The sequence below is a fragment of the Rhamphochromis longiceps genome, linkage group LG19 (assembly GCF_057381845.1).
Source record: "Rhamphochromis longiceps isolate RC_006_pf linkage group LG19, R_longiceps_female_GT1.1, whole genome shotgun sequence".
NCBI classification, from domain to species: Eukaryota; Metazoa; Chordata; class Actinopteri; order Cichliformes; family Cichlidae; genus Rhamphochromis; species Rhamphochromis longiceps.
The window spans coordinates 24,791,115-24,819,031 of NC_140575.1; the positions used below are offsets into that span (position 1 = coordinate 24,791,115).

General features: G+C 36.9%; 2 protein-coding genes across 4 annotated transcripts in view; one reads left to right on the forward strand and one right to left on the reverse strand.

Annotated features, from left to right (window-relative positions):
- Window positions 1–1,293: 1,293 nt before the first annotated feature.
- The window catches only part of LOC146646841 (uncharacterized), a 30,402-nt gene continuing 3,778 nt past the window's right edge, over window positions 1,294–27,917 (reverse strand). For 2 of the 3 annotated variants that reach the window (XM_085391472.1, XM_085391471.1), the window contains 41 exons: window positions 27,449–27,592; window positions 27,223–27,342; window positions 26,980–27,099; window positions 26,852–26,896; window positions 26,721–26,768; window positions 26,591–26,617; window positions 18,749–18,808; window positions 18,472–18,624; window positions 13,496–18,292; window positions 13,064–13,153; window positions 12,704–12,769; window positions 12,400–12,447; window positions 12,121–12,162; window positions 11,977–12,024; window positions 11,813–11,881; window positions 11,664–11,711; window positions 11,516–11,560; window positions 11,186–11,224; window positions 11,035–11,103; window positions 10,822–10,869; window positions 10,522–10,572; window positions 10,339–10,383; window positions 9,944–9,982; window positions 9,799–9,861; window positions 9,642–9,689; window positions 8,689–8,778; window positions 8,338–8,403; window positions 7,914–7,958; window positions 7,681–7,731; window positions 7,498–7,542; window positions 7,088–7,120; window positions 6,963–7,010; window positions 6,774–6,833; window positions 6,592–6,636; window positions 6,061–6,108; window positions 5,848–5,889; window positions 4,152–4,199; window positions 3,788–3,829; window positions 3,656–3,700; window positions 3,541–3,576; window positions 1,294–3,420 (listed from right to left, as the gene is read on the reverse strand). In XM_085391472.1, the coding sequence (XP_085247598.1) occupies window positions 3,335–3,420; window positions 3,541–3,576; window positions 3,656–3,700; window positions 3,788–3,829; window positions 4,152–4,199; window positions 5,848–5,889; window positions 6,061–6,108; window positions 6,592–6,636; window positions 6,774–6,833; window positions 6,963–7,010; window positions 7,088–7,120; window positions 7,498–7,542; window positions 7,681–7,731; window positions 7,914–7,958; window positions 8,338–8,403; window positions 8,689–8,778; window positions 9,642–9,689; window positions 9,799–9,861; window positions 9,944–9,982; window positions 10,339–10,383; window positions 10,522–10,572; window positions 10,822–10,869; window positions 11,035–11,103; window positions 11,186–11,224; window positions 11,516–11,560; window positions 11,664–11,711; window positions 11,813–11,881; window positions 11,977–12,024; window positions 12,121–12,162; window positions 12,400–12,447; window positions 12,704–12,769; window positions 13,064–13,153; window positions 13,496–18,292; window positions 18,472–18,624; window positions 18,749–18,808; window positions 26,591–26,617; window positions 26,721–26,768; window positions 26,852–26,896; window positions 26,980–27,099; window positions 27,223–27,342; window positions 27,449–27,592 (7,202 nt within the window). In that variant the 3' untranslated portion in view covers window positions 1,294–3,334. Of the gene's footprint in view, window positions 3,421–3,540; window positions 3,577–3,655; window positions 3,701–3,787; window positions 3,830–4,151; window positions 4,200–5,847; window positions 5,890–6,060; window positions 6,109–6,591; window positions 6,637–6,773; window positions 6,834–6,962; window positions 7,011–7,087; window positions 7,121–7,497; window positions 7,543–7,680; window positions 7,732–7,913; window positions 7,959–8,337; window positions 8,404–8,688; window positions 8,779–9,641; window positions 9,690–9,798; window positions 9,862–9,943; window positions 9,983–10,338; window positions 10,384–10,521; window positions 10,573–10,821; window positions 10,870–11,034; window positions 11,104–11,185; window positions 11,225–11,515; window positions 11,561–11,663; window positions 11,712–11,812; window positions 11,882–11,976; window positions 12,025–12,120; window positions 12,163–12,399; window positions 12,448–12,703; window positions 12,770–13,063; window positions 13,154–13,495; window positions 18,293–18,471; window positions 18,625–18,748; window positions 18,809–22,092; window positions 23,189–23,593; window positions 25,324–25,415; window positions 25,524–26,590; window positions 26,618–26,720; window positions 26,769–26,851; window positions 26,897–26,979; window positions 27,100–27,222; window positions 27,343–27,448; window positions 27,593–27,917 lie in introns of all 3 variants that reach the window. The other variant, XM_085391473.1, reaches the window with a different exon arrangement.
- LOC146646842 (E3 SUMO-protein ligase ZBED1-like) lies at window positions 19,374–21,274 on the forward strand. Its single transcript, XM_085391474.1, has 2 exons — window positions 19,374–20,437; window positions 20,602–21,274. The coding sequence occupies exons 1-2, from the start codon at window positions 19,374–19,376 to the stop codon at window positions 21,272–21,274; spliced, it is 1,737 nt and encodes a 578-aa protein (XP_085247600.1).

Sequence of the window (27,917 nt, forward strand, 5' to 3'; positions counted from 1 at the left end):
CCATTCTTCTCATCTCAACACACACGCTGTTCAGTTTCTGGCCACCTTTGAATAGGCCGTAACACAAAGAAGCTGTGGTAACTGGAGTGGAACTCATTTAGCAGTGGCCAGATGAATTGATTTAAAGTCTGTCTTTATGCTCCAGTTATACAACACTGAAAAGCATTTAGGCTGCATGCAGTGAGAAGACAAGCTCACGGGGAGTTACTTTCTCAATATTTCACAGTGGCATAATCACATAGAAAAGGGAGATTATCGCATTCTGTGTAGCAGAAACAAAGACAGATAATAGTTAAGCGTCTTCTGTCTGCAGTGTTTGCTGTACTCTGGGAGAGCAGCGGGAGTTTCCTCTTAGTGAGGAATCTGTGTCAGTGGTGTAAGCTGACCTGTAGTAACCCCTCCCTGGCCTTATTAGGGAAATAGAGTATAAAGACCTGACCATCTACTGTATATCCTCTTTGGTTCAGTTGTCTAACTGCTACAATCTTTAACTTAAACACACTGATCAGGAGTGTAGCTACCATTGAGAACACAGGCAAGACCCTGAAGTAATAAATATAATTTGTGAGGCTTAATAACATAAAGGTTAGCCTTGTATTAATGGGTTTTAATCAAATTTCACTACATTTAATATTAATAATCATTGAAATTCAGGTGAAAAGTCAGTTTTTATTAATAAGTTTAAGTAGATTAACACTTGTTTTATGCAAATGGCTTAAAACTACACTTTTTCTTTACTGCTGATGCTAAAAACGTCTATAATCAGGTTAGAGGTTAGGTTGGGGATTAGCCGGATGACAATGTTTTGCCATCAACTCTCTGAAATCACATGGTCAGTCCTGCAGGGAATTCATCACGCCGGGATCAGTGGGTTTAACAGGGAAGTACATGTGAGTATCAGCAGCACAACAATGAAAAGAAACACCACGATGTCCCGTCTCGCTAATGCTTTTCATTGCTCGTGCGTTTAGTCTCCCGGTGAATTTGATCTCTGCTTGGTTGTTTTTCTGGACCTTTCCTTTCTCTCCTACATGTCAGATACAGTTGCCCGATCCTGAAATGACTCCTAGTTTCTTACAGGAAAAAATAAAATTGCTCCCAGAGATGACCCCTACTGCACAACAGACACCTTTCTTTATACTTATCTCGATTTGAGGTGAAATACTGAAATACTTTCATTTAGATAGTTACAAAAAAACTTCATGCATTAAACATAAAGTATACAGTATAAAAACGACGTCAGCCCATTTTTGTGTTAGAAATGTTGGTATGCTTAAAGAAAAGTCAAAACACTTGCATTGCTATGTTTTAATGCCTAATTGTTCTATTCGCAAGGGATTAAGTGACAAATGATACACATTGTGGTTTTTACTGAAGATGAAGAGCCGCTTCAGGAATAATGAATCAGGGATAAAACAATCAGTTTTTCTGTATATTTAACTATTTACATCAAGAGCATTTTAACACAGTGTGTATGATGTCAGCGACACCATACAGTGACACTGGCACACATCATCAAATTCACTGATTCCTGTCTTCAAGTGTTCGCGCTATTAGGAAACCACATAAAAATATAAGAGCATAAAACAAAGGCACACACATCATGCATACTCCATTAAAAGACTATTAGACTAACATAATGCGCTTTGATCGCTGATCTAAGTATTGCACATGTTCACCTGGTAAACGTGAGTCATTAATATACAGTTTAAACAAGTTTATTTATCTTTTGGTACCATAAATAATAATAATGACAATAATCAAAATTGTTTTGTAAAAAGTGTCCAAAACTTCATCAGTTCATGAATCGCTATTAAACTCTGAGCTCACTGAGAGCTGCAGAGTGTGAGCTTTCATTATTCCTAGACTGACAAAGTGTGCACTGGTATCATTTTAAAAGATAAGCAGATTTATATATAAGCTTCAGGATTAGCGACACAGGATGTAAAAACTGCTCTCTGTGCAACATATGGAGCAAATGCAACAATGTAGCCATACGTAGCTGCTAAAAGCAGACTGAGAAATGTTTTACATCTGAGATCACCTGTCCAAACATGTGACACCTTCTGCAGCGACTTATAATGTGATCACACGGTGTGCCGGTGCAATCAACAATGTAAAATTTGACATTAGACTCAGCCAACATTGCTTTTGTGTTCATCAGACATTATCAAGTAAAGGATATTCAGATAACAGAAATCCTGTTTGTATTATGCTGCATTTTAGCAGCATGAATCTGAGATATCATTATACAGTTGTCATTAATATTATCTTAATGTTGCCATAGCATATTTAGGCAATATTGATTGCATTCTTGTTTAAAGGAACCTGCTCTATAGGTTTCTACAGTACGTTAGCTTCTACTGTGTGCACACAGTGCAACAGCAGTGACCAAAGTCAGCTACAGTGTGATTTTGGTCAATCAAGGAATTTGCAGAATAAATCTGACGCTTGATTTGCTGATGTTTTTGATAGATTGAAAGGAACAAAAACTGAACTCAATCCTCATTCTGAGATTTTAGGCAATGCCTCTTACTAGCACCAATATAATAACGAGGAGCTGGTGCAGATATCCAGATGGTACAGTTTGATAAGACTTTAAATGTTTCAGGTAGCAAGATTGGGAGCTCTCATATACAGTGCATGGTCATTCCTTTTGATGCATAAAACAAAAATAAAAGGTAAAAAAGTCATTCAGTAATGATATGATATCTGTTGTGTCTCCATTTGGGAAGAACAATAGGAAACTGAGAATGAATCATGAACAAGTGCTATAAAGGGTGGGATGAGCAACATGATCAAGAAAGACGCCACAGAGATGTACAATTACAACGCAAACCACTGTTCAAGTAAATGTGGGCTAAGAAGGTCTGTCTTGGAGTAGCAACTGTGGCAGTTTTGTACCCTGTTAACCTCACAGTGTAAACTACTCTACACTTTGTAGCTACTTTAAAAATACTGCACCATTTTCTGGACCTTTTATGAGAAAATAAAGTAAGCTGTAAATATATTAAAGGCTTTGAATCCATAGAAGTGAAATAGTAAATTGCTCTATTTAAAATATGCAAAAGAAATTATTACTTAAAAAAATATTAAAAAAAGAAAAGAAAAGAAAAGGAATGACACTGACTGCATGTATTTGGTATGAGAGCTCAACCAATTCTGGAAAGAGAAAAATAACGGTCCATCTCATAACCTGTCGTCTTCTGCTGTGCAGAGATTTCTGCTGAAGGCGAACAGCATCACCCGTGTTTCAACAGTACAGGGTGTGAAGTGACCTCGTCCTTATCGGTAATTTGACTAAATTGTAAATGTCAGACCACAGACTGACGTGTCAAATCTGCAGCGGCGAGAAGGCGTAAAACGGAAACTGGGCCTCGTCCTCATCCACAAAGAAACACTGGAAGTAGGGCAGCTCATCTGTAAAGAGGTAAAACAGCGAAGAACAGTATGTTCCTTCCCTTTCCTTTAGCATTTGGAGAGAAAAGTGCCTGAAATTTGCGCGCTCTGCAACATTTTGTTCTAAAAATCTGCACGTACCTTCCATGAGAAAGCTGTCCGATAGAGACGGCTCCACTGTTAAAATATGAACATAATGTTAACTACAAATCAATAAAGTGTTATATGACTCTAAATTACAGGATCAACGTGATACCTTTAACTTTCTCCTCCTTATCAGCTTTCTTCTCAGCAGTTTTTCCTGCAAACGTTTTGCATACAGTCAATAAAAGCTATAATGTAGTTTTTTTTTTTGAATACTCAGAAATGAAGGGCGTCACAAACAAACCTTTCTTTGCAGGCTCTTGTATCTCTTTGAGAACCCTGTCCTCTGTAAAAGGCAGCAAGACATAAAAAAGTCAAACACTTTTTCTCAAGTGTTTAATTTGAATGTATTTGACATAAAAATTTATTATTACATGAATAATTTAAATGTGTTTTCTCTCAAAAAGAAAACACAACATTTTTCTTTTTTAAAAGGAAAATGTTTGTGAATTTTGTGTAAACATATTTCGCTTGAGAAACATCTGAATATTAAGATAGTCGCGGATTATTTTCACCCTGTTCACTAATTAATCAAACAGCAGTTTCAACTCAGTAATAGTGACTGCGTGTTCTACATTTATTTTAGTTTCTCCAAGCTGACTGCATACCTTTCTTTGTTGCAATGGGCTTTATCTTTTCTTTTAAAACACGAGGCTCTGTTTCACAAATGTGAAGCAAACACAAACAGGCATGAAATACACAACATTTATGCATAAAAATTACTGGAGGGAAGAAAAAGGTGAAGCTTTAAAATAAGTGATTTGAAAATTTCAGTAAAGGGTAGAGGGCTCTTTTTTTGCAGTTGTAATGCAACTGAATGACTTAAAAACGCTTATGAAAAGCAAATGCGCAGAATGAAAAGTGATGCCCAGTAAGCTCAGAGAAAAATGTTAAATGAAGAACCACTTTCTAATAAAGTAACCTTTAAGATTTATAATGTGCTACTGCTTGGTATATACACTCTCACTTCATTAGGTACATCCGTCCAGCTGCTCATTAAAGCAAATATCTAATCATCCAATCACAAGGCAGCAATTTAGACATATAGGCAGATAACCTTCTGGAGTTCAAACCAGGACCAGAATGGAGAAGAATGGGCTGCTGCTTGTGTAATCGTATTGGAGATATTTTCACTTTAGTACCAACTGGACATTGCCTAAATGGCACAGCCTACCTAAGTATTGTTACTGACCATGTCCATCTCTTTATGACCACCGTCTGCCCATCTGCCCACCGTCTGCTACTTCCAGCAGGTCAACTTGCCATGTTACAAAGCTCAGATCTTGACAATGAGTTCACTGTACTCAAACGGCCACCATAACCACCAGATCTCAATCCAATAAACAACTTTCAGGATGTAGTGGAATGGGAGATTTAAATCATTGATGTACAGCTGACAAAACTGCAGCAACTGTTATGCTAACACGTCAACCAAAATCTTTGAGGAGTGTTTCCAGCACCTTACTGAGTCTGGGGCTGCACTTAAGTGGAGCTTAATATGGTACTGGCAAAGTGTATCTAATAAAGTGTCTGTTGGTCTGGTGACAGCATATATTTAAAACAACAACAACAACAACTTGGGAGCGCTAGGTTGTGAAAACGTGGCTTTTTAAATTCGCAATTAATAAAAAAAAAGAGCCACGTGTGATATAGATGAAAATCTGCTTGGTTTTATAGTTTAACTACAGATTTTGATAACGTTTTGTCAACTGTCATAACAGAATTATAACGAAATACATCAACAGCCAGATTTCTCAGACTCTGTGTTCTCCAAGCATAGCTCATAAATCATTTTTAAAGAAATTATTTAGAAAATATTTATTCATGATTAAGTTAGTAGTTACAACCTACAAATCCTTTATGTATGAGGCCTTATTAGAAAGTGGCAGTACATTCTCAGATTTGTGCTAATTACCTGCATGCATGCTTTGTGTAAAAATTACTGTGAAGCTTTTTTTTTTTTTTTTTACATCAACCTATAAATATTTTATTGATGGCAGATTAAATAACTTTGAGATCATTTCCTTGCTGGCCATTCAGTTGCCTATAATCTTTGCTAATTTAGGATTTTCATTTGAAGCTCTTTACTTAGATGTCTGGTTGACTATTTCACACCCAGCAAGAAAATCTTCTCAACTATCAGCAGCAGCGTGTTTAACGGTTACTTAATTTTTATAAGCAAACTAGCTGTTTCCCCTCTAAGTTACTTATCTACATTTAGAGGGGCCTTCATGTTGTAATCAGATTACCACTGATGGTTACATGAAGTATGAAGTGCTGCCTGCACTGAAGCACCACATGTACCTTTCTTCACGTGGGCTGGTTTGGTCTTTTCCCTCAACATGGCTGTGCCATCAGGGACAAAAATGCAATCGATAAATCATACAGTTGGAAGTATTTTAGTGTATTTAAGACATCGGAAAATCTCAAATTTGTGACAGTATCCTGACATTACACGTAGCCGTAAAGCCCTGTACCCACAGTGTCATAAATAAAGTGTAAAACTTTGCACTGTACCTTTCTTTACTGCAGCAGGCCTGGCCTTTTCTTTAGGTGTTTCCAGTTCTGTAAAAGAACAACTTTGGTCAGATTTTAGCAATCAACCTGAAGAATTTTACTGCAGAAGCCACAATTAGCTTACTTTTAAACAATACTTATAGCAGCTCAAACCACTTTCTGCAGTGTGAAAGCTTCAATTATTTTTTTAAATTACTGATTTAGTCCATTCTACAAACAGCCAGAACACATTTTTAGTTTGTTTTGTCATCTTTTCAGATATGAAATAGGCCTATTATGTAATTTTAATTATACAAAACATTCCTTTTCCTTAGTAGAAATTACTTTTCTTTGGTTTGCTTCTGACTTTGTGGAGTATTCGGGGGTCCATGTGGCTGCGATAGAGCCAACGATCTGTTTTTGCACATTAAATCTAATCCACTGGTAGATTTCTTCTATAGAGGATTCCTAGATAAGTCTTTGCTCAGTCTTTAAAGAACAAAACAATGATTCTACTTGTTGCCCATAACACCAAAGAGTTTTATAAATTACCTTTTTTTACAGCTGGTTTTGCTTTTACCTCTGGTACTTTTGGCTCTGAGTAATAAAACAAAAAGGTATGATATGTAAAGATAATCAGTGTTTATCTAAACCATTATCATTATTTTGTGATAGTTTTCTAATGGTACTACATAATAAAAAGCATCTACATGCAGATGACAATGGCAGTCTACCTTTTGTCTTTAGAAGGGATTTAATCTTTTCCTTCTTTGCTTCGACCTCTGCTTTAGGAGCTGTAAAACAGGGAAAAATAACATTTTCAACTTTTTTTTTAAAGAACTACTTAAACAGTATAGAGTGTGTATGATCTATAACAGAAATAGAATATGTGACTATTTAAAGAGTTTAAATCAAACATATACCTTTCTTTTCAAGAGCTGGTTTCAGTTTTTCCTTTGTAACCTCTGGCTCTGATAAAAAAAAAGCATGAAAGTGTTAATAATAATTCACTTTAATAAATAATAACCATGGATTGTAAGCAATTCACCTTTCTTAGCAGGAACTGGTTTAGCCTCAGCTTCTAAAGAGAAAGGGAAGAAAAGAGGTCATATGAGAAGAGTGATGACTGTTATCACTGATAGCTAATTGCAAAACTAAAGCAACACAGTGCATAAACTCAATCTATTGATTAATCATGTATTGAGGAATGCTGAAACATGAAAATGACCAACTTGAAAAGGACAAAACTCAGCAGTAACATAATAACTTAATCAAAATAAAAGCAGATTATGGTACTTTGAGCATTTTTACTTGGGTCATTATCACATGGCAGCGAAGCAGCTACATGTCAGCGAATCAGTCGTGATGTGACGTGGGTTGAACATGACTGAATTAATATCAGCACAGTGCTGCGTGTGATGTTTCTACAGCAAAACAACACACGATTCTGCTGTATACCTTTCTTCTTTTCAGCAGGTGATGGTTTTGTCTTGGTAACAGCTGCTAGAATAATAAATGCTCCAATTAACTTGAATTATATTTATAAAAAGGTGAGAAACCACTGAAATACTGCTGTTATACATGTTAGATAATTAAAGGAAAAATAAGACCTGTGAAAGAGGTGAAAAGCTAAAAGGATACCTTTTTTGGGAGTCACTGGCTCAGCTTTCTTCTTCTTAAGAACCTCAGCTTCTAAACAAATAATAGCAACAGAACTTCACATTCAGAAAAATATTTTTGTGTGACAGAGAAAATTGTGTGAAAATCAAAAGCTTGAACACATTTTTGGCTTAGCTGTAACTTGTTCTAAGTAAAGAAATTTTAGGTTCAGTGTTACAGAGACACAATGAAACTCAATGATAACTATTTCTTACCTTTCTTGATTGGAACTGGCTTGAGCTTCTGTTTTGAAACCTCAGCTGATGTTAAAAACACAGAACCTCATGTTCAGTATAAAATTCAAATTCTCTTTCATGTTATTAAAAGTCTGACTGTTAAAATCTAGATACTGTGCTGTGTTATTTTTCGCACTTTTTGTAGAGGATATGATTTAATTTACAACAGACTAGTAATAAAGTTTCCAGCACCTCTACAGGTCTCCTGGTTGATCAAAAGCAAAGGATTTAGAGATGTTTTGCCAAGTTGTCTGTTATGTGAAGCCACAATGCCTTTTTATTCAATTCAGTTTATTTATTCATATAGCACCAAATCACAACCACAGATGCATCAAGGCTCTTTATATTGACTTTTATTAGATTTTGGGCATTGATTTCAACTCCATCATCATATTTACCTTACCTGGTTTTACAGGTGTAGGCTTTACTTTTAGCGTTGGCTCCTTCTTAGGTTCCTTGGGAGCTGCTTCTGGTGGAAAATAAGACATTGATTTCTAAAGATTGTTGCTTATGAATTAAAATTTTATTTTGATTTTTTTATATCCCTCATGAAAGTCTTTAGGCTCATTCGGCATTACATTGTCAGTGTCAGCAAACAAAGTGTGTATTAGAACATGCTTAAATGTATTTCTTGAATGACTTGAAAAATCAATGAGACACTATATCGTCAACCATTAACTTACACATTGCAGAGAAAACGAGACAATGTGGTGTCTCATGCCTTACATTAAACAGTATTCCAGCATAGTCTCACCTGCTTTTGTAACATCGAGCTGTTCCTTTTTAAGAACAGATGCAACCTCCTTCTTGACAATTTTAATTCCTCTTACAGGCTTTTTGGCATCTGAAGTGAAAAGGAAACATTTTTATCCTCCACAAAACAAATAAAGCCTATAAGTCCATTTCCCTTTTAGGCTCAATGTAGGTTTCCTTCTGTGTGAGTACAGCTAATGCTAATGAATTTTTCTTACAGGTCCACATCAGTCATCCAAAACAACAACCAAAAACTGTTTTAAAGACAATAAAATGCTGTTTAAAGTCTGACTGTTAAAATCTAGAGTACTGTGCTTTTATTTTTTATTTTTTTAACTTTTTTCTTTGTAGATTTAACTAAAAAAATTAGAACAAATGATTTGTTTTTACACCAGACCATTAATAAAGTTTCCAGCACCTATACGGGTGTTCTGGTTGATCGAAAGCAAAGGATCTAAAGATAATTTGCCAAATTGTCTGATATGTGTAGCCGTAACATTGAGTCAACCCTGGAGTTAAGTTGAGTAAGGTGCCTTTTTATTCAATTCAATGTACTTATTCATATAGCGCCAAATCACAACCACAGTTGTGTCAAGGCTCTTTATATTGTAAGGTAAAGACCCAACAATGATACAGAGAAAACAGAGAAAACCCCAACAATCAGATGACCCCCTATGAGCAAGCACTTTCGTGACAGTGGGAAAGAAAAAAACCCTTTTAACAGGAAGAAACCTCCAGCAGAACCAGGCTCAGCTGGACCGGTCAAAGGGTCATCCCCTTTGACCGGTTGGGGGTGAGGGGAAAAGACACAGGACTTAAAAAAAGTTCCATAATAGTCTGGTTCTTTGGAAGCAAAATATATAGAAATGAGTGGCGGCTTAACACCTTTGCACAGTACTGTAGATAAATAATTAAAATTGAATACAAAATGTTCTCATATATGACTGTTTCTACCTTTTTTGGTTGGTTCTGGTTTAACTCTCTCTTTCAGTGTCAAAGGCACTAACAGAGGGGAAAAATGTTTGAGTTTGGAAACATTGAGAAAGTATTCTGAACTTAGAAAGTTGGTATAAAAACACACAAGAACAGCTGCTTAAACAAAGAGATGCACCTTTCTTCAGTGGCACCACCTTCACCTTCTCCTTTGTTAGAGTAACATTTTTGTGTGGTGCTTCTGTCAAAGATAAATGAGTATGAAAATCAAAAGCCTGAGTACATTTTAAAATTATGATTAACAAAGTTAAGTCTGCTCTTACCTTTAGCTGGGGTTGGTTTTGTCTTAATGGGAGCTGGCTCTAAGTAAAGAAATTTTAGGTTCAGTCTTGCAGAAAATAAGACACTGTGACACAGCATTCATACTTAGTTTGTCAATCAAGCATGTATTGAAGAATGCTGAAACATGAAAATGACCAACTTGAAAAGGACAAAACTCAGCGGTAACATAATAATTTAAGCAAAATAAAAGCAGATTATGATACTTTGAGCATTTTTAGTTGGGTCATTATCATGTGTCAGCGAAGCATATCGTCAGCAGCTACATGTCAGCGAATCAGTCGTGATGTGACGTGGGTTGAACATGACCGAATTAATATCAGCACAGTGCTGCGTGTGATGTTTCTACAGCAAAACAACACACGATTCTGCTGTATACCTTTCTTCTTTTCAGCAGGTGATGGTTTTGTCTTGGTAACAGCTGCTAGAATAATAAATGCTACAATTAACTTGAATTATATTTATAAAAAGGTGAGAAACCACTGAAATACTGCTGTTCTACCTGTTAGATAATTAAAAGAAAAATAAGACCTGTGAAAGAGGTGAAAAGCTAAAAGGATACCTTTTTTGGGAGTCACTGGCTCAGCTTTCTTCTTCTTAAGAACCTCAGCTTCTAAACAATAGCAACAGAAAACATAAGGTCCAGTTTACTGCAGAGGACAATAATCTGGTTTCTATTATTACAGTCACAGGTGATTATTCCAAACTATGATGCTGTATAAAAAAAAATACAAAAACGTGCATAGAAATACAAAAACTTCACATTCAAAAACATTGTTAAGTTCTAAATCTATGTATTGGAATTAGTATTAGTATTGGTAGATACTATTTGACTAGTAAAATGTTCAGTCACTATTTTTACCTTTTTTGGTTGGTTCTGGTTTGGCTCTTACTTTCGGAGTTACAGGCACTAACAGAGAGGAAAAAAGTTGGCAGGTTATGTTTGGAAACATTCAGAAAGTATTCAATAATTGTAAAAATATATATATAAAAACAACAACAACAACAACAACAACATAATAACAGTGCATGGTGGTAATCACACAAGAACAGCTGCTTAAACAAAGAGATGCACCTTTCTTCAGTGGCACCACCTTCACCCTCTCCTTTGTTAGAGTAACATTTTTGTGTGGTGCTTCTGCCTCTGTGACAGAGAAAAGAGTGTGAAAATCAAAAGCTTGATTACTTTCAAAAACTATTTAAAGGAAAGGTTAGCATCAGCTTACCTTTAGCTGGGGCTGGTTTTGTCTTAACTGGAGCTGGCTCTAAGTAAAGAAATTTTAGGTTCAGCGCTACACAATAATTCAGTTCAGTTTAATTAATACAGCCCCAAATCACAATAACAGCTGGATCAGAGTGCTTTATACTGTAAGGTAAAGACCCAACAATAATACAAAGAAAACAAACCCTAACAATCCGATGACCCCCTATTAGCAAGTGCTTTGGCGACAGTGGGAAGGAAAAACTTGCTTTTAAGAGGATGAAATATCCAGCAGGACCAGGCTCAGGGGAGAAAGACAGGACAATACTGAAACTCAATGATAACTGTTTCTTACCTTTCTTGGTTACAACTGGTTTGAGCTTCTGTTTTGAAACCTCAGCTGATGTTAAAAACACAGAACGTGATGCTCAGTATGACATCCAGACCTCTTTCATGTTATTAAAATTTTGATCTTTGACATTGACATGATATACTGTACGTACTTGTCTTTGCAGAGACAGCTCTGACTTTCTCTTTTGGCATCTTGACCACTGATGAACAAAGAACAGACATCAGGTTACGGAGAATATCATTAGGAACAGTGGGATGCAAAAATCTGAAATCAGTGTAACATAAAATAAAAGTAGATTACCTTTCTTCATAGGCACAATTTTAACCCTCTCTTTCACCAGTGAGGCATTTCTAGCAGTACCTTGTTGTTCTGTCAAGAAAAAAACAACTATTTGTGAGATTTGCATGCAGCCTGTATAGTTAAGTTGGTGTTTCTTTGTGCATCAAAATATGCACCACACCTACCTTTAGCCAAGATCGCTGGTTTGGGCTTTTCTTTTGGAGCAACAGCTTCTGTATATGAAAAATACATTTTTTTAACAGCAGGATAATGCAATCATTTTATCTTTTGGTGATCAGAAGATTATCAATGTAATATGTGAACATTACCTTTCTTTGCAGGATGTGCTTTAGCCTTTTTCTTTGGTGCTTCTGTGACACAACACAAGTGCATAAACTTACCATAACTCTGGCTTTGATTGGTTATTTTTACAGTTCAGATTTTAAAACATCTGGAACGTAATCGTTAGTGATATTCATAAAACGGATGCACAGGAACATTCTCCATAAGAGTTAGCAGGTGTCAGTAGTAGTGTCCACTTAATTCCATAGACCTGTGACTCTTCTGCCTTTAAGTCTTGACACTGTCATAAAGGTAAGTATATTTACCCTTCTCTGAAGGAGCTCGTTTTACTCTTTCTTTTGTAACCTCAGCATCTAAAAACAGAAAATAACACAGGAATTGATAAGAATATGTAATTTGCTAGTAATTAAGTATACTGCTCCATATAATTTATTAAACTGAGCAACAGACAAATAAAATATCAGTAAAGTGCTGCAGAGACTGTAATAGCTTAGCAGCATTACCTCTTTTATTTACTAGTGCTACCTTTATGCTCTAATATGAAAATATGTTTAGATTTGGCACGTTGTTTGAGTTCAATTTTCAACTCCATCATCATATTTACCTTACCTGGTTTTACAGGTGTAGGCTTTACTTTTAGCGTTGGCTCCTTCTTAGGCTCCTTCGGAGCTGCTTCTAGTGGAAAATAAGACATCGATTTCTAAAGATTGTTGCTTATGCATTAACACTTTCTTTTAATTTTTTTATATTCCGCATGAAAATCTTTTCTCATTAGGCATTACACTGTCAGTGTCAGCAAACAAAGTACGAATTAGAACATGCTTAAATGTATTTCTTGAATGACTTGAAAAATCAATGAGGCATTATATCTCCCTCAGAATAGCTTTAACTTACACATTGCAGAGAAAACAAGAAAATGCGGTGATTCATGCCTTACATATATTAACCAATAGTCCAGCATAGTCTCACCTGCTTTTGTAACATTGAGATGTTCCTTCTTAAGAACAGATGCAACCTCCTTCTTGACAATTTTAATTCCTCTTACAGGCTTTTTGGGCTCTAAAGTAAAAAGGAAAAGCTGCTTTAAACATTTTTAGAAAACGGATTAATTATATTCCCCACAAAATAAATGCATCTAAATATTATATTGTTATGAAAACTATACATCACTATTCTTCTTACGGGTCAACAACATTCATCCAAAAGAACAAACAACGTTTTAAAGATATTTACTGTAATGAGTCAAATGAGTTTTTTCTTTTTCTTCGATAGAGACATGATATCCTTAATATCCTCTTTCTCACTGTTCAAATCTTTTGTTTCTGAGGGGCAGCCAATCAGAGGAAATAGTGTTGTGGATCTTTACATTATGAAAATAAAACCTCTGTACTGTGCATGTACCTGTCTTTGTGATTCTTTTTTTCACAGGTTCTTTGTCTTCTTTGGGAGTCTTGATTTCTTTCTCCTCTTTGGAAGGCTTTTTAACTTTTTCTATTTTGTGAATCTCCTCTTTCTTTTCTTTGGAAGGTTTCTTTTCGACAGGTTCTTTGGGGAGCTTCTTCAGTTCTCTTTCTTCTTTGATAGGCTTCTTTGGTTCTTTTTCATCCTCTCTAGAAGGTTTTGTTGGTTCTTTAACTACTTGTTTTTCCTTTGCTGACTCCTTTGGTACTGCCCTTTCTTTAGAAGGTCTCTCTTTCTTTATGTCCTCTTTCACCTCTTTAGAAATTTCTGCTGTTGGTTTCTTCTCTTTGATGATCTTTTCTGGCTCTTCTGAAATCTTCTTTACTTGCTCAGCATCTTTGGGTGGTTTTTCTTGATCTTTTGTTTCTTTCAAAGGCTTTCTTGATTCCTTTTCTTTCCTTGGATGAAGTATTTCTCCCCTTGCTTCCTTGGATGGAACCTCATCTTTAGATTGTTCCTTAACTTCTTTTTCCTTTTGTTCTCTTATAGGTTTAATTTCTTTCTCCTCCATGGATGGTTTTATTTCTTCTTTGTCATCCTTTGAGGGTTTTTTCACTTCTTTCTTTTCCTTTGGAGGTTTTGTTACTTCTTTTGGTTCTGTGGTCTTCACCTCCTTCTCTACTTTCTCAACCATCTCTTCCTTAGATGTTTTTAAGACTGCCTTTTCTTTGTGTAATTTTTTCTCTGCTTTCTCATCTTTAAGGGATTTCTTTTGTTCTTTGAAATGTTTCTCTTCTCTTGGTTGTTTCTTCTCCGTCTCATCTTCGGAAGGTACTTCCTTAGATTTCTTAACTTCTTTCTCTTCTTTAAGAGTTTTTGTCTCTTCTTCTTTTAGCGGTGGTTCCTTTTCCCCTTTTTCTACTTTTGGAGGGTGGGTGACTTTTTTCTCCTCTATATGTGGTGTTTTAGCCTTAGAGGGTTTCGTCACTTCTTTCTCTTTTTTGGGAGGAACCTCTACTTTTTCTTCTTTAGGAGATTTCCCAATTTCTATCGCTTCTTTAGGAGGTTCCTTGTCCTCTTTGAATGGTTTCTTAATGTCTTTGGGCAGTCTCGTGACTCCTTTCTCAGGTAGTTTCTTCTCTTTTGAAGGATGGCTAATTTCTTTTTCTTCAATGGGTTTTATTAAAGGTTTCTTCTTTTCTTCTTCCTTAGGAGGTTTCTTCTCTTCCTTCTCTTTTTTAAGATGTTCTATCTCAGGTTTGTCTTCCTTAAGAGGTTTCTTATCTTCCTTCTCTTTTCTGAGAGGTTTCTTCTCTTCCGTCTCTTTTCTGAGAGGTTTCTTCTCTTCCTTTTCTTCTTTGAGAGGTTTCTTCTCTTCCTTCTCTTTTCTGAGATGTTCCTTCTCAGGTTTCTCTTCTTTGAGAGGTTTCTTCTCTTCCTTTTCTTCTTTAAGATGTTTCTTCTCTTCCTTCTCTTTTCTGAGAGGTTTCGTCTCGTCCTTTTCTTCCTTAAGAGGTTTCTTCTCTTCCTTCTCTTTTTTAAGATGTTCCTTCTCAGGTTTCTCTTCTTTAAGAGGTTTCTTCTCTTCCTTCTCTTTTCTGAGAGGTTTCTTCTCAGGTTTCTCTTCCTTAAGAGGTTTCTTCTCTTCCTTCTCCCTTTTGAGTGGTTTCGTCTCGTCCTTTTCTTCTTTAAGAGGTTTCTTCTCTTCCTTCTCTTTTCTGAGAGGTTTCTTCTCTTCCTTTTCTTCCTTAAGAGGTTTCTTCTCTTCCTTCTCTTTTTTAAGATGTTCCTTCTCAGGTTTCTCTTCTTTAAGAGGTTTCTTCTCTTCCTTCTCCCTTTTGAGAGGTTTCGTCTCGTCCTTTTCTTCTTTAAGAGGTTCCTTCTCTTCCTTCTCTTTTCTGAGAGGTTTCTTCTCTTCCTTTTCTTCCTTAAGAGGTTTCTTCTCTTCCTTCTCTTTTTTAAGATGTTCCTTCTCAGGTTTCTCTTCTTTGAGAGGTTTCTTCTCTCCCTTTTCTTCTTTAAGAGGTTTCTTCTCTTCATTTTCTTCCTTAAGAGGCTTCTTCTCTTTTTTAAGATGTTCCTTCTCAGGTTTCTCTTCTTTAAGAGGTTTCTTCTCTTCCTTTTCTTCTTTAAGAGGTCTCTTCTCTTCCTTCTCTTTTATGAGAGGTTTCTTCTCTTCCTTTTCTTCCTTAAGAGGCTTCTTCTCTTCCTTCTCTTTTTTAAGATGTTCCTTCTCAAGTTTCTCTTCTTTAAGAGGTTTCTTCTCTTCCTTTTCTTCCTTAAGAGGTTTCTTCTCTTCCTTCTCTTTTCTGAGAGGTTTCTTCTCTTCCTTTTCTTCCTTAAGATGTTTCTTCTCTTCCTTCTCTTTTTCAAGATGTTCCTTCTCAGGTTTCTGTTCTTTAAGAGGTTTCTTCTCTTCCTTCTCTTTTCTGAGAGGTGCCTTCTCGGGTTTCTCTTCCTTAAGAGGTTTCTTCTCTTCCTTCTCCTTTTTGAGATGTTCCTTCTCAGGTTTCTCTTCCTTGAGAGGTTTCTTCTCTTCCTTCTCTTTTCTGAGAGGTTCCTTCTCGGGTTTCTCTTCCTTAAGAGGTTTCTTCTCTTCCTTCTCTTTTCTGAGAGGTTCCTTCTCGGGTTTCTCTTCCTTAAGAGGTTTCTTCTCTTCCTTCTCTTTTCTGAGATGTTCCTTCTCAGGTTTCTCTTCCTTAAGAGGTTTCTTCTCTTCCTTCTCTTTTCTGAGATGTTCCTTCTCAGGTTTCTCTTCCTTAAGAGGTTTCTTCTCTTCCTTCTCTTTTCTGAGATGTTCCTTCTCAGGTTTCTCTTCCTTAAGAGGTTTCTTCTCTTCCTTCTCTTTTTTGGGAGGTTTCTTCTCTTCCTTTTCTTCCTTAAGAAGTTTCTCCTCTTCCTTCTCTTTTTTGAGAGGTTTCTTCTCTTCCTTTTTGAGAGGTTTGTCCTCTTTCTTCTCTTTTTTGAGAGGTTTTGTCTCTTCCTTTTTGAGAGGTTTGTCCTCTTTCTTCTCTTTTTTGAGAGGTTTTGTCTCTTCCTTTTCTTCCTTAAGAGGTTTCTTCTCTTCCTTCTCTTTTCTGCGATGTTTCTTCTCTTCCTTCTCTGTTCTGATAGGTTTCTTCTCAGGTTTCTCTTCCTTAAGAGGTTTCTCCTCTTCCTTCTCTTTTCTGAGATGTTCCTTCTCAGGTTTCTCTTCCTTAAGAGGTTTCTTCTCTTCCTTTTCTTCTTTGAGAGGTTTCTCCTCTTTTTTGAGAGGTTTCGTCTCGTCCTTTTCTTCCTTAAGATGTTTCTTCTCTTCTTTCTCTTTTCTGAGATGTTCCTTCTCAGGTTTCTCTTCTTTAAGAGGTTTCTTCTCTTCCTTCTCCCTTTTGAGAGGTTTCTTGTCTTCCTTTTCTTCCTTAAGAGGTTTCTTCTCTTCCTTCTCTTTTCTGAGATGTTCCTTCTCATGTTTCTCTTCCTTAAGATGTTTCTTATCTTCCTTTTCTCCTTCAAGAGGTTTCTTCTCTTCCTTCTCTTTTCTGAGATGTTCCTTCTCATGTTTCTCTTCCTTAAGAGGTTTCTTATCTTCCTTTTCTTCTTTAAGAGGTTTCTTCTCTTCCTTCTCTTTTCTGAGATGTTCCTTCTCAGGTTTCTCTTCCTTAAGAGGTTTCTTCTCTTCCATTTCTTCCTTAAGAGGTTTCTTCTTTTCCTTCTCTTTTCTGAGATGTTCCTTCTCATGTTTCTCTTCCTTAAGAGGTTTCTTATCTTCCTTTTCTTCCTTAAGAGGTTTCTTCTTTTCCTTCTCTTTTTTAAGATGTTCCTTCTCATGTTTCTCTTCCTTAAGAGGTTTCTTCTCTTCCTTCTCTTTTTTGGGAGTTTTCTTCTCTTCCTTTTCTTCTTTGAGAGGTTTCTCCTCCTTTTTGAGAGGTTTGTCCTCTTTCTTCTCTTTTTTGAGAGGTTTCTTCTCTTCTTTTTCTTCCTTAAGAGGTTTCTTCTCTTCCTTCTCTTTTCTGAGATGTTCCTTCTCAGGTTTCTCTTCCTTAAGAGGTTTCTTCTCTTCCTTCTCCCTTTTGAGAGGTTTCTTCTCTTCCTTTTCTTCTTTAAGAGGTTTCTTCTCTTCCTTCTCTTTTTTGAGAGGTTTCTTCTTGTCCTTCTCTTTTCTGAGATGTTCCTTCTCAGGTTTCTCTTCTTTAAGAGGTTTCTCCTCTTTCTTCTCTTCTTTGACAGGTTTCTTAACTTTTTTCTCTTGTTTGGGAGATTTTTCCTCTTCTTTAAGACGTTTTCTCTCCTTCTCTTCTTTGGGAGATTTCTTCAAGTCTTTGTCTTGTTCAGGAAGTTTCTTAAGTTCTGTCTTTACTGTAGGTGGTTTCTTCTCATCTTTAGGATGTTGGGTTACTTCTGTCTCTATTTTTTCTAGTATTCTGATCTTTTTATCTTCTTTGGGTGATTTCTTGAGTTCCTTTATTTGTCTTATTGGTTCCTTTTCCTCTTTAACTTCTCTGGTAGCTTTAATTAATTCTTTCTCTTTTTTAGGTGTTTTCTTGATTTCCTTTTCTTCTTTTGGAGGTTTTTTGACTTGTTCCTCTTCTGTCGCTGGTTTCATTACCCTCTTCCTTTCTTTGGAAATCTTCTTGAGATCTGTTTCCTTCTTAGGTGGTTTTGTTGCTTTGACCTCTGCGTGAATTGGTTTTTTCGCCTCGTCCTTTCCTTTGGGAGGTTCTTTCACTTCCCTCTCATCTTTAGGTTTGACATCTTTTTTCTTTTCTTTGGGCAGTTCTTTTACATCTTTTCTGAGCAGCTTCTTTACTGGCTCTTCTTCTAAAAGCAACAATTTAGGTGTCAGTTTAATATATTCTGTAGGGAATATCATTTGTGTGGAGAAGTTACTGGTATACATTTGTACTGGTTGTATATATTTTGTATTTATTTTTCATATTTTGTAAGTCTATTTATACTTCTGAACAGTATTTTGTAATTTCAAAATATAACGTTATTACCTTTGGGCTTCTTTTCTTTCAGTTTAAGAGGTTTTGTGTCAACTTCGGGCTTCTCCTTTAGTTTTACTTCTTTTGGTTTTATTGCTACTGTTTCAAACTCTTTGGCTTCCTTATCTTTTTTCTTCTCCATCACAGGGGCTGCAGCTTTGAGATCTGTAAGCAGCAATGCATCCTCACAAGATTATCCGTGGCAAATTGGCACAAATATTTACAATTTAATATTAGAAAAAAATAAGCTGAGAAAAATCAAAGACATGCACAGTTTCAAAAAATGTACCTTTAATAATGCCATCTTTAACTTCTTCTATTGCATGTCTTTCCTTTGCTTCTTTCAGAACTAAAGTATATTAGATATACAGAAATACAGCATACAGAAATATTCAAAAATATTCAGCATACAATAATTAATTTCTGGACTTGTAATACAGTTAACATGACAAATAATCATGCTTGCAAAAGCACTAGAAGCATCACAGTGTTAAAAAAAACTATGATTACAAACACGCCACAATATCGTCGTCATACTGTTAAAAGTAATCAGCCTGATGTTTTGGAAATGTACAACTTTATCACTGTGTGTCTGCCTGAAAATTGATTGGGCACACAAAATACTTCTATGGGATCTTAATGAAACCCACTCTAGGACATATGCTCATATACAGAAGATTACCTGTACATATTAGTGCTGTCAAAATTAACGAGTTAATTTTTTGAGATTAATGTGAAATGTTTAACGCGTTAAAAAAAATAATAATGCAGTTTCCCCCTGTAATACAAGACCTTTTAACTCATCGGCAGCTCTGAAGGAGGGGGCAGCATTGTGCTATTCTGGCGTTTTGCCTGCCGGAAATAATTAGACGAAGAAGAAGTGTTACCACGCTATTATAAGCAAACACGCAACAATGGATAAGGACGGGCTTTTGGGGGGGAAGTTTTACTTTAAGAAGTTGCCTAACGGCTTGTTGGACAAAACGAAAGTAACGTGCACAATTTGCAAAGCTGAATTCAGGTACCACAGAAGCAATTCGTCTCTGTGCTATCACCTGAGAGCAAAACACCCAGAATCCACCTCTACGGGATCTTGCCAATCTACGCCTCAGGATTATGGTGCTCGTGGACGGATAACAAAACATGTGAGTGAAAAGCTAACCAATTCTTTGGTTGTTTGGATAGCTAAAAACTGCCGACCAGTTAGCATAGTAGAAGATGATGGACTGAGAGAAGTCATTCGCGTTGCATCAGGAGACGTGCGTTATAATCTTCCCTCGAGAGGAACCATCGTGTCGAGACTGCACACTTTGTATGAGGACCAGAGGGCTCAGCGGTCCAGCAAGCTTGTGCAAGTAAGGAATGTCGCTCTCACAGGAGATCGCTGGACTTCGGTGAACAACGATAACTACTCTGGCGTCACGGCGCATTTTATTGATAACGACTGGACACTACAATCGTTTGCACTAACAGTGAGTAAAACTGAAGAGCGACAGTGTGCTGAGGCGTGTGCTGACCATTTTCTGAGTGTTGCAAATGAATGGAAAATTAAGGACAAGTTAACCACGTTTGGCACCGACAGTGCTCGTAACATGGTTGCAGCCGCCAGACTACTTCCATTTGAACACATGCCCTGCACGGCCCACATTCTGCAAAGAACGATCACAGTTTCTCTTAACGACAGTGAATTTGAAAGGGTTCTGGCCAAATGTCGCAAGGTTGTTGGACATTTTAAGCAGAGTCCAGCGAACGCTCAGGAATTAAAGGAACAGCAAGTTGCACATGGACAAAAAACAGAACCACTTGTTCGGGACGTTCCAACAAGATGGAATTCCACCCTAGAGATGATCAAGCGGATCCAGAGAAACAAATCTGTGCTGACCACCATCCTGGCTCAGCAAAACAGCATGGTGACTATGTTGACCGACCAGGAGTTTGACATACTGCAAAAGCTGGAGGAACTACTTGAACCTTGCAGGTAAATCATTTTGTTTATCATGTGTGTGTGGGCGTCTACCTTTGTGTTCTGTGTTCTAGCTCCGTCTTCAGGTATGTTCTCCCCCTCCACCTCTGTGAGTTTGTCTCTGTGTGATTAATATAAAAATATAGGCTTGTTTACAACTTTTGTTCTTTCTATTGCAGATATGTGACCGAACTGCTGGGGGGGAAGCAGTATGTCTCCTGCTCCGTGGTGTTGCCAGCCTTGTGTTATTTGTTCAGGGTTATGGAGCTCTCAGATGATGACCCAGTCTACGTTTTGAGGTTTAAGAAGGTTTTTACCACAGACCTAGCTCAGCGGAGGGACAGCATCAATCTGACATGGCTGAAGATCGCTACTGCCCTTGATCCCAGGTTTAAAGACCTTAAGTGTGTTTCCAAAGATGAAAGAAGAGAGGTGTGGGCTTCATTACATGACCTTGTGATGGCAGAGACGCATGCACACCAACCATCTGCTCAGACAACAGAGGAACCATCACCAAAAAAGAGAAAGATCGCCATCTGCTTGCTGGGTTCTTCAGATTCAGATTCAGAGGAAGAGGAAGACTCTATAGATCGCTGTCTGGATCGGTACAAAGCAGAGCCCAAAATAGACATAGAGGAGTGTCCACTACAGTGGTGGTTAAAGAGAGAAGGAGCACATGCCAGGCTGGCACCTATTGCATGCAAATACCTGTCAACCCCTGCAACCACAGTGCCTTGTGAGAGATTATTCTCACTCTCAGGTCACATCATTCAAAAGAGGAGTGCTTCTTTGTCTTCAGATGATGTCAACAAAATAGTCTGCCTCAATAACTGGCTGAGTGTAAAGGACTAAGCCAAATTGCTGCTTTGGAGAGAATAATGTTCACCACTCTGGGTTTTCAGCTGTCTTTTTGTGTTTTAAATATTGACTTTTGTGCACCCTTTTGAAATTCAGCATTAAAGTGTTACATTTTGTTATTTATATTTCTATTGTTAGGAGAGAATCTGTGTTAGATTGACAATGACTATTAAAAATCTCTTTGAATTTAAGCATACATTCTTTGTGTTTATTCTGCATTTACTTCATTATGTTACTTATATTGGCTTAAATATCTGTTACAAGCTTAAATATAAAGTTGAACAAATGTAATTGCAGGCAGGGTATTTTTCAAATAATTGCAGACAAATTACAAATTTGTGCCAAATACTTTTTTTTTTTTTTTTTTAAATATATATGGTATGTAACATTGGGTATGTTTATGGTGTATTTTTAAATATCTATTATTACCATATCTTCATTAGTAATACTACTAATAGTGATTTTCTAAGACAATTATAAAAAGAAAAATATGTGGCATAAAATACTCTTCCAATACTTGATGTTTCAAAAAGTTAGAAAAAACATTCACACATTTTTAGCCCAAAGAAGAAAAACTGTGACATAAAATATTAAACATTAAAAATTAAAAAAAAGTTAAATGAATCATTCAGCACATTACATGTTAGGTCTGAATAACTTTAGTCCTGTCATTACCAACTATTCAAAGAGCATGTAAATTAACACTGCCATTCCACATAAAACACAACATTACTTAATACATGCATCATGTATTTTCATAGCCTCATAATGAAAAACATGATGACAAATATGTGAGGGGAAGAGTTTAGTACCTTTTTCATATTTGTTGTGGCCTTCTGCTTTGTGAGACAATTTGAGTCCTCCAAATCTCTCAAGGGTAACATCGGCCTTCCTCTTTCGTTTAGGTTCAGTCTTTCTGCTTTCGCTGTTGTTGTTATTTTCATCATGATCATCAAGGATGTTGGAGTATTTATCCTCCTCGTAAACAGGAAAAAAAGTTTCTTTCTCTTCCTCCTCACCATCAGCAGATTCAGGTACAGCGCTGTCATTACTGATTTTCTCAGATAACAGTATTTTAAGGTGTGTCATTGATGGCTCTTCAGTGTTGGTCTCTTCCTGTTCTACTACAATAGGTTCTTCTGGCCCCTTCTCCCCACTATCCTCATATTCTACTACGTCTTCATTTTTCTCCTCCTCTTCCTCCTCCTCCTCGTCTCTGATTTTAGTCTCTTCTTGATCTTCAAAAATGTATTCAGTTTTAATTTCCTCTGCCTCCGTCTCAGCTTCTACCAAAATACTGGGAAGCTCACTATCTTCCTCTTCATATCCTGCCAAAATATCACGAGTCTTGGATTCCTCTTCCTCATGTTCTACCAAATCATCCTCAGTTTTGGCTTCTTCTTCCTCTTCCTCATATTCTACCAAATAATCTTCAGTTTTGGCTTCATCCTCTTCCTCATGTTCTACCAAATCATCCTCAGTTTTGGCTTCTTCTTCTTCTTCCTCATATTCTACCAAATAATCTTCAGTTTTGGCTTCTTCCTCTTCCTCATGTTCTACCAAATCATCCTCAGTTTTGGCTTCTTCCTCTTCCTCATGTTCTACCAAATCATCTTCAGTTTTGGCTTCTTCTTCCTCCTCCTCATGCTCTATTAAATAATCTCCAGTTTTGGCTTCTTCCTCTTCCTCATATTCTACCAAATAATCTTCAGTTTTGGCTTCTTCCTCTTCCTCATGTTCTACCAAATCATCTTCAGTTTTGGCTTCTTCCTCTTCCTCATGTTCTACCAAATCATCTTCAGTTTTGGCTTCTTCCTCTTCCTCATGTTCTACCAAATCATCTTCAGTTTTGGCTTCTTCTTCCTCCTCCTCATGCTCTATTAAATAATCTCCAGTTTTGGCTTCTTCCTCTTCCTCATATTCTACCAAATCATCTTCAGTTTTGGCTTCTTCCTCTTCCTCATGTTCTACCAAATCATCTTCAGTTTTGGCTTCTTCTTCCTCCTCCTCATGCTCTATTAAATAATCTCCAGTTTTGGCTTCTTCCTCTTCCTCATATTCTACCAAATAATCTTCAGTTTTGGCTTCTTCCTCTTCCTCATGTTCTACCAAATCATCTTCAGTTTTGGCTTCTTCCTCTTCCTCATGTTCTACCAAATCATCTTCAGTTTTGGCTTCTTCTTCCTCCTCCTCATGCTCTATTAAATAATCTCCAGTTTTGGCTTCTTCCTCTTCCTCATATTCTACCAAATAATCTTCAGTTTTGGCTTCTTCCTCTTCCTCATGTTCTACCAAATCATCTTCAGTTTTGGCTTCTTCCTCTTCCTCATGTTCTACCAAATCATCTTCAGTTTTGGCTTCTTCTTCCTCCTCCTCATGCTCTATTAAATAATCTCCAGTTTTGGCTTCTTCTTCTTCCTCCTCATGTTCTACCAAATCATCTTCAGTTTTGGCTTCTTCTTCCTCCTCCTCATGCTCTATTAAATAATCTCCAGTTTTGGCTTCTTCTTCCTCCTCCTCATGCTCTATTAAATAATCTCCAGTTTTGGCTTCTTCTTCCTCCTCCTCATGCTCTATTAAATAATCTCCAGTTTTGGCTTCCTCTTCTTCCTCCTCATGTTCTACCAAATAATCTTCAGTTTTGGGTTCTTCTTCCTCTTCCTCATGTTCTACCAAATCATCTTCAGTTTTGGCTTCTTCCTCTTCCTCATGTTCTACCAAATCATCTTCAGTTTTGGCTTCTTCTTCCTCCTCCTCATGCTCTATTAAATAATCTCCAGTTTTGGCTTCTTCTTCTTCCTCCTCATGTTCTACCAAATCATCTTCAGTTTTGGCTTCTTCTTCCTCCTCCTCATGCTCTATTAAATAATCTCCAGTTTTGGCTTCCTCTTCTTCCTCCTCATATTCTACCAAATAATCTTCAGTTTTGGGTTCTTCTTCCTCTTCCTCATGTTCTACCAAATCATCTTCAGTTTTGGCTTCTTCCTCTTCCTCATGTTCTACCAAATCATCTTCAGTTTTGGCTTCTTCCTCCTCCTCCTCATGCTCTATTAAATAATCTCCAGTTTTGGCTTCTTCTTCTTCCTCCTCATGTTCTACCAAATCATCTTCAGTTTTGGCTTCCTCTTCCTCCTCATGCTCTATTAAATAATCTCCAGTTTTGGCTTCCTCTTCTTCCTCCTCATGTTCTACCAAATAATCTTCAGTTTTGGGTTCTTCTTCCTCTTCCTCATGTTCTGCCAAATCATCTCCAGTTTTGGCTTCTTCTTCTTCCTCCTCATGTTCTACCAAATCATCCTCAGTTTTGGCCTCTTCTTCCTCCTCCTGCTCTATTAAATAATCTCCAGTTTTGGCTTCTTCCTCTTCTTCCTCCTCATGTTCTACCAAATAATCTTCAGTTTTGGCTTCCTCTTCTTCCTCATGCTCTATTAAATAATCCTCAGTTTTGGCTTCCTCTTCTTCCTCCTCATGGTCTACCAAATAATCTTCAGTTTTGGCTTCTTCTTCCTCCTCATGTTTTGCCAAATAATCTTCAGTTTTGGCTTCCTCTTCTTCCTCCTCATGTTTTGCCAAATCATCTTCAGTTTTGGCCTCTTCTTCTACCTCCTCATGTTCTACTGAAGCATCGTCAGTTCTGGCCTGGTCAAAAATGTCTTCAGTTTTTGTTTTCTCATGTTTATCCACAATAGTTTCTTCAGTTTTGCTCTCCTCATCATCTTCTACCAAAATGTCTTTGGTTTTTGTCTCCTGCACCTCTTCATCTTCTACCACCCCTTTGTGCTGTATCACTTCATCATTTACAATTATCGCAAATTCATCTGTCTTTGTGTCTCTCTTTTCTTGGTCTTCACCTCTACCATCACCTCCTCCTTCTATCACCTCTTTATTCTCTTTTTCTTTTATTAATTGTTCTGCATTATCCTTTATTTGAACTTCGTCATCATCACCCTCTCCAATTTCCTCTTCCTCCTCCTTGGTGTCATCATCAAGCTTTTCCTCCTCCTTCAGTGATGGTCTCAGTTCTGGTTCTTCAGTGTGTCTTGCTAGTGATGTGATAGCAATAAATTTAGTGTCTGTTTTTAACTTAATTAATGTGACTTAAAAAAAAAGAAAGAAACAAAAATCATGTAAATACCATCATCTTCCTCTGTCACATCTGCTTCAGTGGGTGCCATCTCGGAGTCTTCTTTTATCTCTGCAGCAGGAGCAGCTTCATCTTTGGCAGCACGCATGATCTCTGTAACTGTATTACGAACCTTATCATCCCTCTTATGTGATCTTCATTTCTTTATAGGGTGATTTTAATGGTGCAAAATCATAGCAACATTACAGCATGAATACACCACAGATTGCAGTTAGTGGATTTTTAAAATTGCTTCATAAATTGAAGCAGGAATTATTTTATATCTCGTTTCTTTTCTATTTAGCTTCTTTTAAAGTGTTTTTTAAATGCCTTGTAACTTCCTGAAGTAGCTGGTACAAACTGCAGCTGAGCTATATGTTTAGCCACTCATTACAGCAGAGTACTTGATCAAATTAGGCTACAGTGCCGTGATGATCTTAATGAAGGAGCTGGCTGGATCAAATCGTTTATATAAAACCACAGGACCAAAGGAACATGATGTATCAAAACTGGCTACAATGGTAAATACAGTGTAAAAGTATTGTGAATGCTATCTTTGCAACATGTGGTGTGTTTAATAGTTACATGCACAGGTAAAAAGTATATCCAAGGATATACATATGACAACAGTGTAAATGGTCAAAAACAGGAGGCAACCAGTCAGTGGCACAAAAAATGCGAGAAAGAGCAACAAAGGAATGCAAGTCTGAAGGACACACATGGTCATGCACAATGTTACACAGAAAAACATGATGACTGAGTCAAGACATATCACTGCGAAGTTCTGTAAAATATTACAACAAATGGTCAGTGTGACAAAGAAAGGGAGGAATGAAGTAAACCAATCCATAACAATGTAGCAGCTTAATGACAATTAGAATAACAGAATGAAGAACAGATATGATGCATGTTTGTCCATGCTATAATGTAATGAGTACAAATCGAGTATTTTTCAAACACAGTGGCACGCAGTTTCATAGATCTTCAGGGTTACACTGAACAGTAAGGCATACCATGAGGCAGACTTGAAAACAGATTGAATAATGTCCCTTGAAAAACACAAGTCTGTACAAACATGCAAGAAACAAACAAAAATCAAAAAATCTATGCAGTCTAGTTGCTTGCAACACACATTGCGCAAGTTTAAAAGCACATTTTAAATGTCTTTAACGAAGATATTTTCTTACCTTTTTCAAATGGAGGCAGAAATTTCCCTGTATTAACACATGGAAAAAGACACTTAGCTTCTTTTTTTTAAATGTAATATTTCCTTTTCTGTATTACTGCAATGGAAAACAGAAGAAATACTGTCATTACCTTTCCTTCTTACTAAATTGATATCAGATGGGGAAGGTACAGCTTCATCTAAAAGAAACAAAGACATTTTGTGAAAACCTGCCAATCATAAATGTTTATCAGAATATTTCTGAGTGGATTAAAGCAGAAACCTTTTTCTGTTACTACATTTACACCTGGGGTGGTGACAGGTTCCCCTGAAACATAGAAAATATTTAGCAGATGGATTTTTAATATTTCCTAATTAATAGTACTGAACATCTAATACTAATAGCCATACCCTGATCACCAACAATCATGCTTGACATGTAAGCTAAGAGCAAATCCTTCTTGTCTGTGAGCTCTGACACAGCATCTTCAACAACTTTCATTGGGTCAATGGACACTTCAGGCATGATTCCTGAAAATGAAAAACACCAGACAGTGAATAAAAGCTGCTTTGTCTTTATTTAGAAAATCAGCTTAGCTGCCGTAAGGATAACATGTAACCAATTTTCTGATAATGACGTAGGCTAAAACAGACCTTGTTCACCAATCAGTGTTGAGGAGATGTAGCTCGCAAGCAGGTTTGTCTGCTCTTTGGTGATTTCTACTGCTGACTTAAAAACTGACACGGGGCTAAATCCCAAGGTATGCTGGATATCTAACCAACAGAGAAAATAATAGAGAAAATAAAACAATCCTTCGTGAAGTCTGGGAAACCTGCAGTGTGTGCATTGTATCAGGTGATGTCTTGGCAGACTGTGTACCTTTTAGCGTGTCCAGTATGACATCCAAGACTGCGCAGAGCACGCCCTGGATGTAGCCAAATAGTCCACTCACAAAGTCATTAGTAACACTGAAGGCATTTCTGCCAATAACCACGGGGTCAATGAAGCTAATGTCAGTGGTTCCTGAGGACAACACACACTCAGGTCAAAGGTGCAGTAAAGTACTTCATTAAACATACATGTACTTGACAGTTACACAGACATTAGAAAAATGTGTTTAAGGCCAACATTTTCCTTATAAAAGCATGCATTGTCAAAGTTAGATAAGTTATATAAGTTTTTGTTTAGTGGACAACATCCATAACAAGCTAAAAAGAATTACTGTTGATCTAAAAATACATTCCTAATAAAGTCTGTAAAATGCATAAGCAGTATATACAGAATATAAGATGTACTGTAAATATTAAGCCACAAACATCACAAATGAGACAATATGGAGGCACTGAAT

What these genes read in the sequence shown, in the direction of transcription:
- LOC146646842 (XM_085391474.1), top strand. Translation starts at nt 19,374, where the DNA reads ATGGATAAGGACGGGCTTTTGGGGGGGAAGTTTTACTTTAAGAAGTTG. An exon ending in GAACTACTTGAACCTTGCAG is followed by an intron (nt 20,438 to 20,601) that starts GTAAATCATTTT and finishes TTTCTATTGCAG; the next exon opens with ATATGTGACCGAACTGCTGG.